At 43.4% G+C, this 16,522-nt stretch overlaps 1 protein-coding gene across 1 annotated transcript in view; it reads right to left on the bottom strand.

Annotated features, from left to right (window-relative positions):
- Positions 1-16,522, bottom strand: part of RARS2 (arginyl-tRNA synthetase 2, mitochondrial) — a 59,272-nt gene that overhangs the window by 8,809 nt on the left and 33,941 nt on the right. Inside the window, exons 11-17 of the mRNA XM_024201826.3 lie at positions 15,883-15,978; positions 14,697-14,757; positions 10,884-10,960; positions 10,190-10,314; positions 5,614-5,681; positions 5,398-5,507; positions 4,428-4,523 (exon numbers count right to left, since the gene is read on the bottom strand). Of these exons, the coding sequence (XP_024057594.1) occupies positions 4,428-4,523; positions 5,398-5,507; positions 5,614-5,681; positions 10,190-10,314; positions 10,884-10,960; positions 14,697-14,757; positions 15,883-15,978 (633 nt within the window). The remainder of the gene's footprint in view (positions 1-4,427; positions 4,524-5,397; positions 5,508-5,613; positions 5,682-10,189; positions 10,315-10,883; positions 10,961-14,696; positions 14,758-15,882; positions 15,979-16,522) is intronic.

Raw genomic sequence — 16,522 nt, 5'->3', positions numbered from 1 at the left:
CCTGACTCCTGCACCCCCCACATCCCCATCCCCACCCTGAGCACCAAACAGGAGCTCCTGCATCCCCCCCCCCCCCCCCACATTCCTACCTTCACCCCTCGCACCAAATGGGAGTTGCCCCAGGTAAGCACTCCACACCCCAACCTCCTGCTCCAACTCTGAGCCCCCTCCCTCATCCTAGCTCCTGGCCAGACCCTGCACCCCAGCCTGCTCCTGCACCCTAACTCCCTCCCAGACCCTGCACCCCAACCCTCAGCTCAGTGCAGAGAGAGAGGAATGGGCTAGAACCAGGGAGAAGGTAGGTACCCACTCTATGTGGGCAGGCATGGGGGGGGGGATCCTGTTTATCCCCTCCGCAGCCCTGCTGCACGTGCAGTTTACCCCCGGCCCCTCCCCTGCTCCAGGGACCAACCCTAGGTCCCGCCCCGCTGTGTTTTTGCCCCTAGCCCCTGCCTTGCTCCAGTCAGCAGGACTAATCCTCCCAAGAGGCCCCACTGTGCTCATCTTGCCCTGGTCCCTGCCTCGCTCCAGCTGGGGACCAATCCTTCCCCCTGCCACTCCCCCCCATGCCCCACTGTCAGGGTGGATAAAAATCAATGACTTAAAAAAAAATCGGAATTTTTTTATTTAAATTGGAATTTTGAGGAAAAAAACCTATCTAAAGATAGTTTTAATTAAGGTACATTATATCTCATCATGGAATAGGGATTATAAATTATAATTCTATAGTATGAGACAATATAGTCATGTAATGTTTAAGAAAGTTTTGTAAGTGAGTTCCAATAGTTCGTGGATCAGGTACCCAATTTTATGGGGTTCCAGGGGTTTCTGTATAGATTATTTAGGTTAATCTTTCTATCTACCCAATGGGACTCCGTGCTCAGGCTAGAAGATACCATCAGAGATACTTAGATTTGCAGTTCTCAAACTGTGGATTTGTGTCTCCAGAGGTAAAATGCTTGTTAACAGCATAAATGTTTTTAAATAAATAAATAATATTCAGAGGTGAGAAATAAACAGACCTCAACTCTATTGTCCCTCTGAAAATCTGTGTAAACAGAGTCAATCCCTTACCTCTCTTTAAAAGTGAAAAGTTTCAAAAAGTTCAATGAATAGAAGATGGTTGAGGGCGAAATAGATCTGGACAAGGAGAAGAAGTCTGGAGATAAATGTGAGAAGCGAGGGACATATGCTTTTTTGTTAAAATATTGTTTGCTATTGAAGAAAAAAATCTAGAATACTTAACGTTGTTGTTTTAGTTAAATAGAACAATTTAAATGTCTGTCTGGTGATGTTCTCCTCCTAATACAGCCTGGCAAGAAAATCCTCCACATTTTAATGATTAACCTGTTGAATTGGAGATAGCTCACCTCCCAATGACTTCATAAATAACTGCTTCAATTATCTTTGGTAAATGAAATAACCAATCATTCATTTTCTGATATAGCTGTAAAACTCATCTGAAAAGTTTTCAAAATAAATCACTGTTTAAAAATATATAGTGTGTACCTTCTAAAAATGAAACCAACATCTATCTCTGAGTTGTGAAGAATAGGTATTAAGGTTATAACAACCAACAAGAATGCACTTTTATGTAGAAAACCATGATTAAATTGAGTCTTCCTGACTAGTGATTTAAATCATGATTTAAATCAAATCCACCCTGCCCTCTGTGCTCTTGCCCCTGGCCCTTTCATTCCCCAAGGGGGCCCACAAATATCTTTGGCACTGGGCCCACAAAAAGTTAATCCGGCACTGGGAACAGTGAGTTCCCACGGTGGGCCTGGGTAAGTGTGGAGTGGGGGAAATGAGGGAAGTGGAGATGAGGGGGGTGGGGGAAGAGACAGTGGGGAAGGACTAGGGATGGGATAAGGCAGGGGGAGGGAATGTGGGAATGAGGGAAAGGGGATGGACAGCAGCTGGGGCTCCCCCATTAAGCAGGCCCATCGAACCCTCACCCTGACAAGCCCTACCCCCATAGACCTGGACTCCTCTGACAAGCCCCCCACACCCAGACCCTCACCCCACTGAGCTCCAACAGCTGCACTTGGACTCCCACCCTATCAAGCCCCACTCTCCCAGCACCTAGACCTCCCCACACCCAGACCTCCCCGCCAAGCCCCATCTTCCCACACCCAGACCCCCCCCCCCCAAGAGCCCAACCATCATCACCTGGATCCCCTGTAGAGTCCCATTGCCCCTACACCTGGAACCCCCCAACGAGCCCTTGTGCATCCAGATCTTCCACTGAGCCACCTGCACCCAGATTGCCCCCCACAGAAACCTCTCACCCCACGCCTGGATCCCCCCACACTAAGCCCCTCCACACTTGGATCCTGCAGGGCTGAGCCTGCCCACCCTCACCTGGTGCACCTGGCGCAGAGGGGCAGGGCCCCAGGGTGTTTCTGGGGCAAGCCCAGCCCTTGCACTGTCAGGGTCAGGTGCAGCCTCACTGCTGAGTCCCTGTACTGGGGGAGATGTGGGCTTCAGGGTGATCTCCCACCTCAATGCAGCCAGTGGCCCATGCTCCTCACTGCCATGCTGGAGCCACATTTATTTATTGACAAATAAAATTTACAGAATTGTAAAATATTTTGCACATAATTTTTAATTTCTTGACACATAATTCCCTTAGGAGTATCAGCTTGTAGGAAAAAGGGCCTTTAGCATTCTAAGGCTAACATATCGGACTTCCCAGACCCTCTTATAGCTGTCTGGCCTGACTTTGTCACAGCTGGTTGCTAATACCAAGTTCACTGAACTATCAAGCAGCTATTAAATGAAGAGGCTAGTCTCTGCTACTGCAATCTGTTAGCCACATGAAATAAACTAATGAGTAGAGCTGGCTGAAAGTCAGAATTTCCGGTCCATGGGAAATTAAAAAAACAAAACTGTTCAGCTTCAGAACAGAAACAATTTTTGAAATTTGCTGTGGAAGGGAAATTAGAAAAAAATAGTTTAAAACTTTTTGAAATTGACCCTGGGAGCCAAATGCCAAGGTTCCAGCTTCAGCCAAAAGCCTAGAAGCCCTGGGAACCACAACTGAGCTGTGAGCCTCAGAGCTTGGGAGCTGGGGTTTCCAGCTCTGTGACAGAGAGCCTGGAAGCCCTGAGAGCTGGGGACCCTGGAAGTCCTGGGTCTGCTGCCCTGGGGCAGTCCACATGGCTGAGCTGCCCTGTATTTCATCAAATGTTCATCAACACTGACATGTTTCCATGAAACATTTTGGTTTCAACGAATTGGCATTTTCTGACTAAACCCTAGCTTTGTCTGAAAATTCTTGAGCAGCTCTCCTAAAGAGTTCTTCTGTCTATCCTCTGACTGCCAGAACCTGGGAATGGAGGACAGAGGATGCATCATTTGATGATTGCCTGTTCTGTTCATTCCTCTGAAGCACCTGACACTGAGACAGGATACTGGGCTAGATGCACCATTGGTCTATCCCAGTATGGCTATTCTTATGTTAAGTGGAATAAGTCAGCTTCTGCAGGGAAGATGTGCTACCACAAATCTACCATCCCAAGAGATTCACTGGTCTACAAACATTATCTAGGTTAATGATGTTTAGCCTGACCAGTTCAAAGGCCAAGTATTTTTGTTATATTGTCAAAGGCCACAATCAAAGCAATGAAAGTGGGTTTAAGCTGCTAGGAAGGCTTTTGCTCTTGACTGCCTGGAGGGAGGATGGTATGAAGAGTGGCAGCATGGGTGCAGGGTCCAGGACATTCAGGTGGGAATTCTGGGCTCTATATTCAGCTCTGCCATTGACTTCCTGTGTGGCACTGGGCAAGTCCTCACACTTTTCTGTGCTTGAGATTCCACACCTATAAACTAGGGGCAATAATGCTTGCTCAGCTTTGTCAGAATGTTAAGAATTATCAATGAAAAGCACTATATACGAACTAAGTACTATTATTAGGGATTAGTTTGTGGGTGTTCTTCATGGCTACTGGAAGTGGGTGGATGTTCCATTCCCCTCCTCCTAAGAGCATTTCCTCATCCCTTTTCCCATGGGATCCAGAGATCCCATCCACCAGGTCTATGTTTATGATGATAATCAATGTTTATATAGCTTATTAAATTTACAAAAGAACTGTACTAACCTTTACTCATTAGCAACTAAGTAACAATTAGTTACAGGCACCCAATATTGTGAATAGTATTAACAATTAGTAACAGGCATCCAATTACTCAGAGGTATTTTCCCCACATGATCATTTTTCATTCAGCTTCTGAAATCAACACATTCATTTACATCTAAACATGTGTATTACAAGTATGGGCTTGTGCAACAGGCCCAATGATCAACAAGTTATTGCCTAAAATGTTCGTTTCTACTCTTCCACTGCCATGTAACTAATAACTTATTCAACATGCAGGCATCAAACCCCAAGGATCTGCTTCTTGGAAAGACAAACAGTAAATACCTGAGAAGGTGCTGAAGGACTGAGATGGCCTGTGGATCTTGTAAACAAGCTGTATTAATGTCAGTTGATTGCCTGTTCCTACACATCTGCTCTAAACTAGAAAACAGAAGAGCCCAGTGTGAGAAAACAAATGCTTTGGTAAATTTAAAAATAAACAACCTTCACCAGCAAAGCTGCATAAGAATTAAAACCAATGTGCACTTAAAGGAGAACAAAATTTGAATCTAGATACACTGTTTGCAAGCTGACTAAAACATTTGAGTTAGACTAGCTGAGTTAAATCCAAGAAAAAAAAAGCTATTTTACTTGAGCCAGGATTGAATATACATGTCAGTAACTTTACAGAAAGATCCCCTGAAAGAACATGACAGTTTAAAAGGGCACTGTCAAGTTTGACCTTTTTGGAATAAAAAAAAATCAATTCAGGAGTATGACACAATGCTGATGTCGACAGTCTGACCGAGTGCTTTATCTTCAATCTCGGTATTTCTCCTATGGATTTTTAAAATTTCCTAAGATATAATTTTGTGTGATCACAAAAGGACATAATTAAGGCTGGAGTTGGTCACTGCAGCTAGTGACAGTTCAGTCAAATCACAGTTTAAATGTTGTAGCAAGGTGTATTTAGCATATCCAGAAGACTCCAGGCCAGATTCCTTGACTATAGCTGAGCACCACTGATCTGGGGGCCAGTCTTTGCCATACCCTAATTTGCACCAGCCATCCCAAGCGGCTGTTACAGCAGCCAGGAATTACTAGGACTTCCCGCCTGGCCATGCTCCTGCCCTAGCCAGAGGGAGAGGGCTTGCAAGTTTCATTTTCCTTGGTTTTCCCATCTGAGGTCTCAACTGAATGGATGAGAGATTCAAATCTTTAGGAAAGGCTTCATCACAAATGTTACTCAGTCACTGGAGTAAAATAGACGTTAATAAAAACAGAAAATTTCTCCACTCTGGAAGGCTCTTCTTACCTGTGGAGTCTGGCATGTGTGTACTGCAGGAATACGCCTGTATCTCCCCGACTTTGGAGAACCCGGTCCCAACTAAACTGATAATCGGATGATAGAAGACCCTTGAAATCCTAAAATGATAACAGTTGCTATTCAGCATCATGTAGCTAGTGTTCCCAGTGCCAATTTATAGTCTCTCACAGAAGAAGGAATAATCAGAAGACAGTTTAAACAGACCTGAATTATGAGCGCTGCAAGCCCAATCTTTTCTGCAGTCTCAAGAGGGTTTTCCAGTTCTTTAGTTGCTGAACAGATACAAGCAAAAACAGATGATGAAAATCTGCAACAATGTAACTGGTTCATGGGTCAGAACTACAGCAGCTGGTGGAAGAGCAGATCTGATTAAAATTTATACCAGCAATAAAACAAATTGTCAGGCTGCAAGGGCCGACAAAGTCTGAATGTAAAACTTTTTACATCTAGGCTACCTTTCTTTAAAAGAACTAGGGGTCACCAAATGAAATTAATAGGCAGCATGTTTAAAACATACAAAAGGAAGTATTTCTTCACACAATGCACAGTCAACCTGTGGAACTCTTTGCCAGAGGATGTTGTGAAGGCCAAGACTATAACAGGGTTCAAAAAAGAACTAGGTAAGTTCATGGAGGATAGAGGTCCATCAATGGCTATTAGCCAAGATGGGCAGGGATGGTGTCCCTAGCCTGTGTTTGCAAGAAGCTGGGAATGAGCAACAGGGATGGATCACTTGATAACCTGTTCTGTTCATTCCCTCTGGGGCACCTGGCATTGGCCACTGTCGGAAGACAGGATACTGGGCTAGATGGACCTTTTGTCTGACCTAGTATGGCCTTTCTTATTTTCAATATGATTCATAGATTTTAAGGCCAAGGGGATAGTCTAGTCTGACCCACTACGTAACACAGGCCATTGAATTTCACCCTGTAATTCTGGCATCAAGTCCATAACTTCTGGTTGAGCTACAGCATATCTTTTAGAAAGACATCCAGAGAGATCTCAAATGATGGAGAATCTAGCACATTCCTAGGTAAATTGTTCCAATGTGAACCTTATTTCTAGTCTGAATTTGTCTGGCTCCAGCTTCCAATCACTGGGTCTTATTACGTCTTTGCCTGCCTGATTAAAGAGCCCTCTATTATCAGAAATCTTCTCCCACATGAGTACTTATGGACTGTGATCAAATCCCCACTAAGCCTTCTCTTGGATAAGCTAACTAGACAGAACTTCTTAAATCTCTCACTGTGAGACTAATTTATCTGCCTTGAAACATCACTGATAAATAAGCTAACAAAGGATACCTGTTTTCACTGCAGCTGTTGGAAGGACCTTGGCTGGAAAGTTATTTCGTGACTGCTTTCAGCAATTCTTCAGTGAGCAAGCAGCTCTCTCACTCCTGCAGGAATCCACTAAAGGGACTGTTTTATTCCTATTTCCCCCCGAGAGGTGAAATCACACAGTGCTAAGCTGGGATCATAGCGCTCTTCACAAAGACATTCAGAGACTGCACACATCACCTCTGTTTTGGAAGGAATGTTAGCTCCAGGTGCACCAGTCCACATCTTCAGGCAATATATTAAATTGTGTTTGGACTCACTAACTTCACCTAACATGGTGACACTCTTGGTCTATTTAAAACATTCCATTTTTAAATTCAGATCATATCTGCCTTCTGTCTAGGTCTCTTCTTCCTATTTGCAGGAGGATCCTAGTGCAGTTTCCTATGACACAAGGCTGTCAAACGCACACTGCGGAGAGGACCTTTTTAATTCTGGTCTATGGGCTAAGTCTACAAAGTCAGAGCTGTACACTACTCTCCATCCACAGCTGATCTCCCAGTTGGAGATTTGCACAAAGACAGAGGGGAAGATATGGCTGTTATGTAAAATCTAAACACACCACTCAATGGGAACGAAGATGCACATTTACAACTTATCTATGCCATTTGCTAGGCTATTTGCACACGCAGTTACCAGGTTTGCACATGCAGCTGAGGTAATTGTCCAAATTAGTGAGAACTGTGCACCTTAATTTTTTGAAAAAAAACTTTCAAAGGTGTCATCCTTGGGTTTCATCGCTAATGCCCCACCGCAATGAGTGGGGGCGATTCACATCACTTAGAACTGTTTGCCCACCTGCTTGCTTAGGAAGACAACTCTGCATTGGTTACACTGTTCATGTCTGGAAGGATTTTTTTGCAACTCTAAGGGCAGATGTTTATATTTTAAATATATTCTGCAGAATGCAAGCTTTCATAAGCCAGTCAGAGGGGCTTGTTAGCTACCTTAAGTGGGCTAGTTCTAGTGTGCAAGCCAAGTATTTAACACCATCTAAGCAAATTCTTCCTGGCAACATGATGGGAAGACAACTCTTGCTGTAACTAGAAAACCCACAGGGCCAACTGCTCACAATTACCCCACCGAGACACAAAAACAAGCATCTCCAGCCCCACCACTTTCTGAGCCCAGGGAGAAGAGAGATCAATGGCAAGCCCTTCAGCATCGGTGCTAGGAACCCTGCTGCACAGCTGATCCTGAGTTTGACGCCATGAAGTTGCAAGGATGACTCTCATCCAAGGTCTGCTGCATTTACAGGAACCTGGAGCACTTAAGCAAATTTTTTTGAAAAACCATCAATTCCCTGGTTCTGTGCTGATGTCCCTTCAGCCTCCCCTCAAAATTAAAATTTATTAAAATCCCACAGTATCAGATAAAGATTGAAATTATTACATATTAGTACCATAGGTTTACAGGGTGCTTTACAAAACACAACTTAGGTGCCTGCCACAAGGAGTTCACAATCGAGGTAAGACACATACAATTCAAGGAAGCGGGAGTGGGTAGAAGCAGTCACAGCTGAGGTCAATCAATAATGAAAGGCTATGCAGAAATGATAAGGAGATATTTGAAGGAGAGGACAGTGGATGTTTGTTGCACAGAAAGAGAGGCTGATCCAGCAAGAAAAAGGTCCAGAGGCACAAGTGGAGCAGGTGCTCCTGGGGGAATTCTGCACCACTTGCAATGTAAAATTTGCACAGAATTAATGTTCTATGCAGAATTTCATTTTTCCCCATAGAATTGGTGCTGCAGAGCTGCTGACTGCTGCTAGGTGCCACTGGACCCAGCAAGTCTGGCTCCGCAGCTCACAGTGTGCCTGCGCAGGAGGTGCGGCAGGGTTGTGGGTCCCAGGGTTGCCAGCCCTGCTTGATCACATATTGTGGACGGGCTCCCTTCCTGCACGGCAACTGCCGGAGCCAGTGAGCCGCACCCTGCGGGGAGAGGTAGGAGCAACAGCTGGGAGCTGCATGGAAAGGCCGCTGCTTTCTGGGAGCGGAGACTGAGGATAAGGGAGGGGGAATGCTCCGGAGGGAGATGGGGGTGCATGACTCAAGTGACACCCTCCCCTACTATCAGCAGGTACAGGCCATCTCTGCCCGGTGGGATAGTAACAAAGCTGTGTGGGGCAGAGCCTGTGACTGGGCTCAGGAAGGGAAGAGGGTGCGGGTTTCTGGGCCAGGGGGTCCCCGTGCAGACCCACCCAAATACCCCCTCCAGCACCTCCCAACTATACCTCTCCTCCAGCTCCCCCCGGCAGTGTCCTCTATTTGGGAACTTGAAATATGGTAACCCTATGGGGGCTGGAAAAATGAGAATTGACTAAAAGACCGGAAGGACCTATTATTCCCCTAAATTGTGCCCAGCTGGCACGTGTGACACACCCAGACTGAGGGCCCGACAAAAGCATAACAAAAAAAACAGGAAGTGGGTTGTCGAAGAGGCTTCTTGAACTCTCTACTTCTGGGGGAAATCTTTTTTGTTGTCTGTATTGTTACAGACATACTTGCTGACAGGCATTTTGAAATAAATTACCAAAATGATTGAAACTGGTGTGATTATATTGTGTTATTTTGACAAATAAAATATACGGAATTTTAAAATACTGTGCGCAGAATTTTTAATTTCTGGGCACAGAACTCCCCCAGGAGTAAGCAGGGAAACAGAGAGCGCATTAAGGAGAGAGGACTCTACTGAAGATAAGGCTTGTGAGAAGGTGTAGAGTGAAAAGAGGATACAAGAATGGAAATGCAGGCAGCACAGAGTTGTGCAGAGTCTTAACAGCGAGGACAATGAGATACCTAATAGCCCATATCACTATAGGCAAGATTTTCAAAGCAACAGATGGCAGGTAAGTGCCTTTGGAAATGCCCTCCCCAGCATCTGAGCACTTCAAACATTAATGAAACACTTCAAACAACCCTGTGAGTTAGGGAACTATTGCCATTTTACAAGTGAGGAAGAGCAAGATTAAGGATAGTGGGTAAAACTTTCAGAAGTGCCTGTGTGAGTGAGGAGACTAAGTTCCATTTTCAAAAGTGATTTAGGAGCTTACATGCCATTCATTCCTGGGTTCTGTTCCCAGCTCAGCCACTAACTTGCTGCATCATGGTAGGATAAAAGTGCCTTGCCCGTCCATCAAAAGGGGCAATAGCTTCCCTACATTGCAGGGTTGTTGTGAGGCAACATTCATTCCATGTTTTTCAAGCTCTATGGCCTCCTATGCTTCAGGAAAGCTATTTGAGATTCTAGTTATGGAAGGGCAAAGTGTTATTACTACTTTATTTATATCATCACAGATGGTGGAAAGACACAGATCAGAGCCTGGTTGCTCTGGGTTACTGGATGTGGGGGAGGGTGATGGAGGGGGGGGAGGAGAAAGGGATATTGTAATCTGCATGGGAATATTTCAAGAGAAATGAATAAAACCTGAGTCAGCTAACTTTTTGCAGAAGCCATGTTTTGTAACATCCTTGAGCGAGCTTCATTTAAAACATCTTCCAGGAAAACGACCTCTCCTTTTCGTGTCTTCATCCCCTGCACTAGCCCAAAAGACACATGCTGACACCTGCATTGAAAACAGCAGGATTTAAAATCATATTTTAGTCAACAGGAATGCCTGCAATGTTTGTTTAGGCAGGGCCCTGAACCAGGATGTAGTAGTAACTGCTGAACAAACATCATTCAACATAGAAAGCTCAGCAATGTCATCATTACCTCACTTCAAAAACCATCTCTCCGGGCACACCTTATAATTAGACAGAAAGGACCAGAATTATGATAACCTGGTCACTCACACACGCTCAGGAGACTGGTACTTTGTAGCAGCTGTGTTAGGCTTTCATATAGAAGACTCAGTACAATAAGCTAAGAAGAGGCAGGATGTAAAATATTACACTCATAAAAGTATATTAGCTCTTAAGATTATTACTATTTGAGCACACAGTGTACAGATACGGAGGTGTAATGACTTTGATGGGCAATATTTCCTCCTTTCTTGCTTTTATGTACCCTACTGTTCATATCAAGGAGCGTCAAGGGGCCTATTACAGGTTTTCTGATTATCATTGCTTGTTTTTCCTTTTTAATATATCTCCACCCCAATAAAAAGGTAGCAATTATGACACCCACACCTACCTTTCTGCCCATTGGTAGCCCATGAGCTTCAGAATTTGGAACAGCTGTTCAAAGTGAGTGTTTTGACTTTTATCTGTCTTAGGGGGAAAAATGAGTGCATTTTAGAAGACATCCCTGCTTAGGTAGAGAGACAGCAGAACTAAGATCTAGAAAACACACTGGATTTGAAATATATAATAGCGTAAGTACTTTGACATCAACCCACTCTAGAATCTTACTACTGATAAAATACTTTATCTTTTTTAAAAGTTTATTCTATATCATTTTAGTACAGGCCTTTGAATTAATCTACTTTAAATATCACCTTTGAATTCATACATTTTGTCTAATCTCCCATCAGAAAGGATGCATTCATATCCAGGTCTGAGCCTTGAAGCCCCTGTCATTGGCGCTTGATTTACATCATCAATACAAATACTGGGCAGAAACCCATGAAAGCCTATAAATGATATACCAGTACTGGCTGAAAAGGTTTCCACTGAAAGCCACAAGGCAGTTCCTTGCTATGGTCTAAATTCTCTGCCTCTCCAGCACTGTCATCCTCCCATAAAAAAAGGCTCCAGAGGCAATCCTGGCAATTACAGGCCGTTAAGCCTAACTTCAATACCAGGCAATTTGGTTGAAACCATAGTGAATAACAGAATTATCAGACACACAGATGAACATGATTTGTTTGGGAAGAGACAACATGGCTTTTGTACAGGGAAATCGCGTCTCACCAATTAGAATTCTTTGAAGGGTCAACAAACACATGGACAAGGATGATCCAGTTGATATAGTGTACTTGGACTTTCAGAAAAGGTCTCTCACCAAAGGCTCTTAAGCAAATTAAGCAGTCATGGTTTAGAGCAGTGGTTCTCAAACTAGGGCCGCCGCTTGTTCAGGGAAAGCCCCCGGAGGGCCGGAATGGTTTGTTTACCTGCTGTGTCATTGTGGCAGCTATTTACAAGGGGGTAATGGTCTCAAAATTGAATCCAAAATGTGGGGTCTTCCTTCTCAGCTATGTGTTACTTGGCAGTAGGTCTGTAGTGAATACTCTAGAGCAGTGTTTCCCAAACTTGGGACGCCGCTTGTGTAGGGAAAGCCCGTCGGGCCGGGCTGGTTTGTTTACCTGCCGTGTCCGCAGGTTCGGCCGATCGCGGCTCCCATTGGCTGCGGTTCGCCGCTCCAGCCCAATAGGGGCCGCAGGAAGCGGCGCGGGCCGAGGGATGTGCTGGCCGCCCTTCCTGCAGCCCCCATTGGCCTGGAGCAGCGAACCGCGGCTAGTGGGAGCCGCGATCGGCCAAACCTGTGGACGTGGCAGGTAAACAAACCAGCCCGGCCCGCCAGGGGCTTTCCCTGAACAAGTGGCGGCCCTAGTTTGAGAACCACTGGTTTAGAGGGAAGGCCCTTTCATGGATCAGTAACTGGTTAAAAAATAGGAAACAAAGGGTAGGAATAAATGGTCAGTTTTCACAATGGAGAGAAGTAAACAGCAGGGTTCCCCTGGGATACTGGGATCTTTTCTGTTCAATGTATTCATTAATGATCTGGAAAAGGAAGTGAACAGTGAAGTGGCAAAGTTTGCAGACGATATAAAATGATTCAAAATAGTTAAGTCCAAAGGTGACTGGGCAAACAAAACAGCAGATGAAATTCAACACTGATAAGTGCAAAACAGGGCCGGCTCCAGGCACCAGCGGAGGAAGCAAGTGCCTGGGGCAGCACAAGCTAAGGGGCGGCATTTCGTCCATTCTTGGGGCAGCACAGTCCAAGCGGCTTTTTTTTTTTTTTGCGCTTGGAGCGGCAAAAATGGTACATACAAGACTCCTGTTAATATACCCCAGAATATTAGCCTTTTTCATAACTGCATCACATTGTTGGCTTATATGCAATTAATGAGCCCCTATAACCCCCAGATCCTTTTCAGGAGTACTACTGCCTAGCCAGTTATTCCCCATTTTGTAGTTGTGCATTTGATTTTTTCCTTAGTAACAGATAATGCTCATCTCTCAAATATTAATATTTTAAATTAAATATACATTTGCTGCTCTCCTCATCTTTCAATTCATCTCTCCTGTGAGTCTTTCAGACTTCCTATTGGAATTAGCCTTTCTCTGTACTCAACAACAAGTTTGCTATAGGCATCATGGGATGCAGGTCCCCTCACCTAGATAAGATGGCAGAATTCACCACCACTCCTTTATTCTAGTTTGCTCCTGAACTACAGCCCCACAGGCTATATTTGACAGACCATTACTGCAAGAACTGAATGATTTTTGTTCTCCTTTATTCTTTTTCAAGCCCAGGCCAGGAATTTCCAGAGCTGGAATTAGTAATTCATGTATCTGTTGTTATAGAAGAGTACAGATGAGAGATGGACTAGGTGACCTGGCAGGTGATTTCCATTTCTAACTTCTCAGAGACACTGTAATTTCAATGGCCATACTAGTTACCTCGCAGGTTCCAGCTTTTGTTGCAAGAACATAAGGGTTATGCCAGGGAGAAGAAGAAAGTTAGACATAAGGACTGAACAATTACTAAAAGTTGAGGTGACTGGCCACTTTCTTGGGCTATGTTAGGGCACTGACTCTGCACTGGTCCATTTCATTATTATCGATTTCAGCCTTCGTTCTCTTTTGGTGCAAAGTGTTTCGTTATTTTCACTTTGTCACTTTCTTGTAACTCATGGCAATCACAGGAGCAAACATAGATGAGCAATTGCACGCATCAGCTACTGCTACATCAGTAACTAGGTCCATAACTTCTGGAGCATTGTTTCTCTGTTGGAATGCAGCTCCTTGGTGACAAGGAATTCAGCATGTTGCGATTGGTGGAAAACGCATTATTCTGATGTCACAAGAGGGGAAGACAAGCTAATGGAAACTCCTTGGAGCCAGAAAATGAAGAGCTAAAAAGATTTGGGCTTTTGGTTCTACATTGACTGGCTCCAATGATTTTTCCAAAGGCATTGTATTACGTAACGTTATACTGGCTAATGAAAGCATGATACCAAGCACGCTGTATAGACATCTCCAGACACATCATAAGGAGCATGCCAAAAAACCTGTAGATTTGCTTCCCAGAGGACATTAACTGACTCCATATACTAAAAAGTGGTTTTCAAAAGGTTACCTTTATCTCTGAAAAAACCTTAAAGGCATCACATGCTGTATCTTTAGAATTGCTAAAGCTAAGAAGTTTTACACAACAGACAAGGAGGTAATCCTACTATCCATTACTGATATTGCTGAAGTCATGTTAAAAAAACAGCAGACCGTTAAAATGCTCCAAGTCTGCAACTGCATTGCCCAGATGGATTAAACGGCTCTTGATGTGCAATTCCAACTGAATCAACAATAGAGCAACTGATGTACTGTAAACAAGCTATAAAATTCAGATTTGTGACAATATACTGGGACTTTAAAAATTAAAGTTCTACGTAAATGGATTTTAGAACATGACTTTAATAGTATATTTTATATCCTTTTATACGCTAAAACAATTATAAGAATCAACTTTTAACTTGTTTCAATATTTAATAACAATATTTATCTGGAAAATGACCTGTTGATTAAGTAAAAGCTATTTTTGAGCAAATTACAATTAATTTTTAAGATGGTAAGTCCCACATGATTTTTCAGCCATTTTGTGGGTCATGAACCAAAAAAGGATTGAGAACCATTGTGTGGAATAGCTGCTGTGCAGTGAGGCCCTCTAAGTGTCTATTGTGATGCCAAGTACCATGTGCCACGGTCACACTGGGAGCAAGAGAGGCCCTGTATTAATAAAAGAGTTAAACTCGAAGTGTTGTGTGCATCTAAAATTACTTACCACATAAATCATAGTATCACAGTTATATTTCTTCATTCGATCTATAGCAGCAGCAAGATCTCTGGAAGAGATAAATGAGAAATTCTCAATCAAACTAAATACACCTCATTATTTAGAATGGGTTGCCTGCTGGGAAAATTCTCTACCATTGTGGAAAGGGAGGGACTGTAAAAATGAACAAGTGCATTATGGTGAGTTTTCACCTTGTAATGAATCCACTGCCAGAGAGAGAATACCAAGTTAAATGAATCAATGTATACTTCATGCAAAAGAGTAAGCATCTGGTCTTTGTTCATTACATATTTTTAGAATTCAGTGTTGTTGTTTTTAAACTCATTGATTATGGTCAGAAAAGCGAGTAGGAAAAATGACTTCTTGCACAGTACAAATCTGGTCTCTGTGTCCCTACTGGGACAGTGAAATGATCAAACAACTGGGGGAATCTTGTGAGCAGAGAAGATAGCACCTTCACGGGACCTGGACATAGACTATGGAGCTCACTCCTGCAAGAGATAAGAATGACCTCTAACCACAGTCTCAGAACTGAATGCAGAGCACCTCTTCAATGCAGCTTTTCTCAAGAAGTTCCACACACACACACACACACACACACACACACACTCTCTCTCTCTCCTCCCACCCAAACACTAAAAAAAGTCTGATTTTTGTCAGCTTTGTGGTATGAATTAAAGTGACTGGGCCAGAAAGATGGTGGTAACAATTGATGTAGCAGGCTATCAGCACTGCAGAGCCAATAAAGATGTGGAAGAGCAAACTATGTTAGTCTACATCACGCTTCATGAATAAGAGTGCTAGTCAAGTTCTTCTAAAATCTTTGTTGTGGTCAATTATTTGTTAAGCAGAAAGAATTGCTTTGTTTTCAGTCTATTCATATGGTTGATAGCTGGGACAAAAAAATTGTCCTATAAATAGAGTAGATTTCCTATTGGACTCTTCGAGAATAAATCTAGAAAAACGAGGCTTCATTTTTTAAAGTAACTACCTATCTCTCCATAGTTATATTGTCACTTCAGTTATTCAGATTATTGACTAGTCAATATCTTGTAGTGTTCCTATAACAAAAAGCTTCCAGTGTTTAAATCCCTCAAAGAGACTACTAATGCGAATTACACAAGAGTTTACCACTGAACTAAATCCAAAGTGTAGCATAGACAGAGACACTTGCCTTGTTATATAAAGAGATGTCCCATCACTACGCATTACAGTGGAAGACAATGAGAGGTCTCTTTTTTCAGAAAGATCCACTACTCTTGTTCCTTTGCTGAAAATGAAAAACAAACAAAAGAAACCCCAACCACATAACATCATTTAAAATAACTGCAAACCAGAATTGAAATACAGAATCCAGGAAAAAGAATCAGATGACACATACATAAAAAAAAGATCTTTCTTCATGCTGCCCGCTATTCTTGGAACAGTCTCATTCCTCTTGTGCACAGAGAATCTTCCCTCTACTCCTTCACATGTCCTTTGCATTAGTAGGAGTATTGCCAGCAGATCGAGGGAAGTGATTATTGCCCTCTATTCGGCACTGGTGAGACCACATCTGGAGTACTGCATCCAGTTTTGGGCCCCCCACTACGGAAACGATGTGGACAAATTGGAGAGAGTCCAGTGGAGGACAACGAAAATTATTAGGGGGCTGGAGCACATGACTTATGAGGAGAGGCTGAGGGAACTGGGCTTATTTTGTCTGCAGGAGAGAAGAGTGAGAGGGGATTTGATAGCAGCCTTCAACTACCTGAAGGGGGGTTCCAAAGAGGATGGAGCTAGGCTGTTCTAAGTGGTGGCAGATGACAGAACAA

This window comes from Terrapene carolina, unplaced genomic scaffold, assembly GCF_002925995.2.
Source record: "Terrapene carolina triunguis isolate 2854851 unplaced genomic scaffold, T_m_triunguis-2.0 Scaffold42, whole genome shotgun sequence".
Lineage (NCBI taxonomy): Eukaryota > Metazoa > Chordata > Testudines > Emydidae > Terrapene > Terrapene triunguis.
This window is presented reverse-complemented; position numbering and strand designations above follow the sequence as displayed.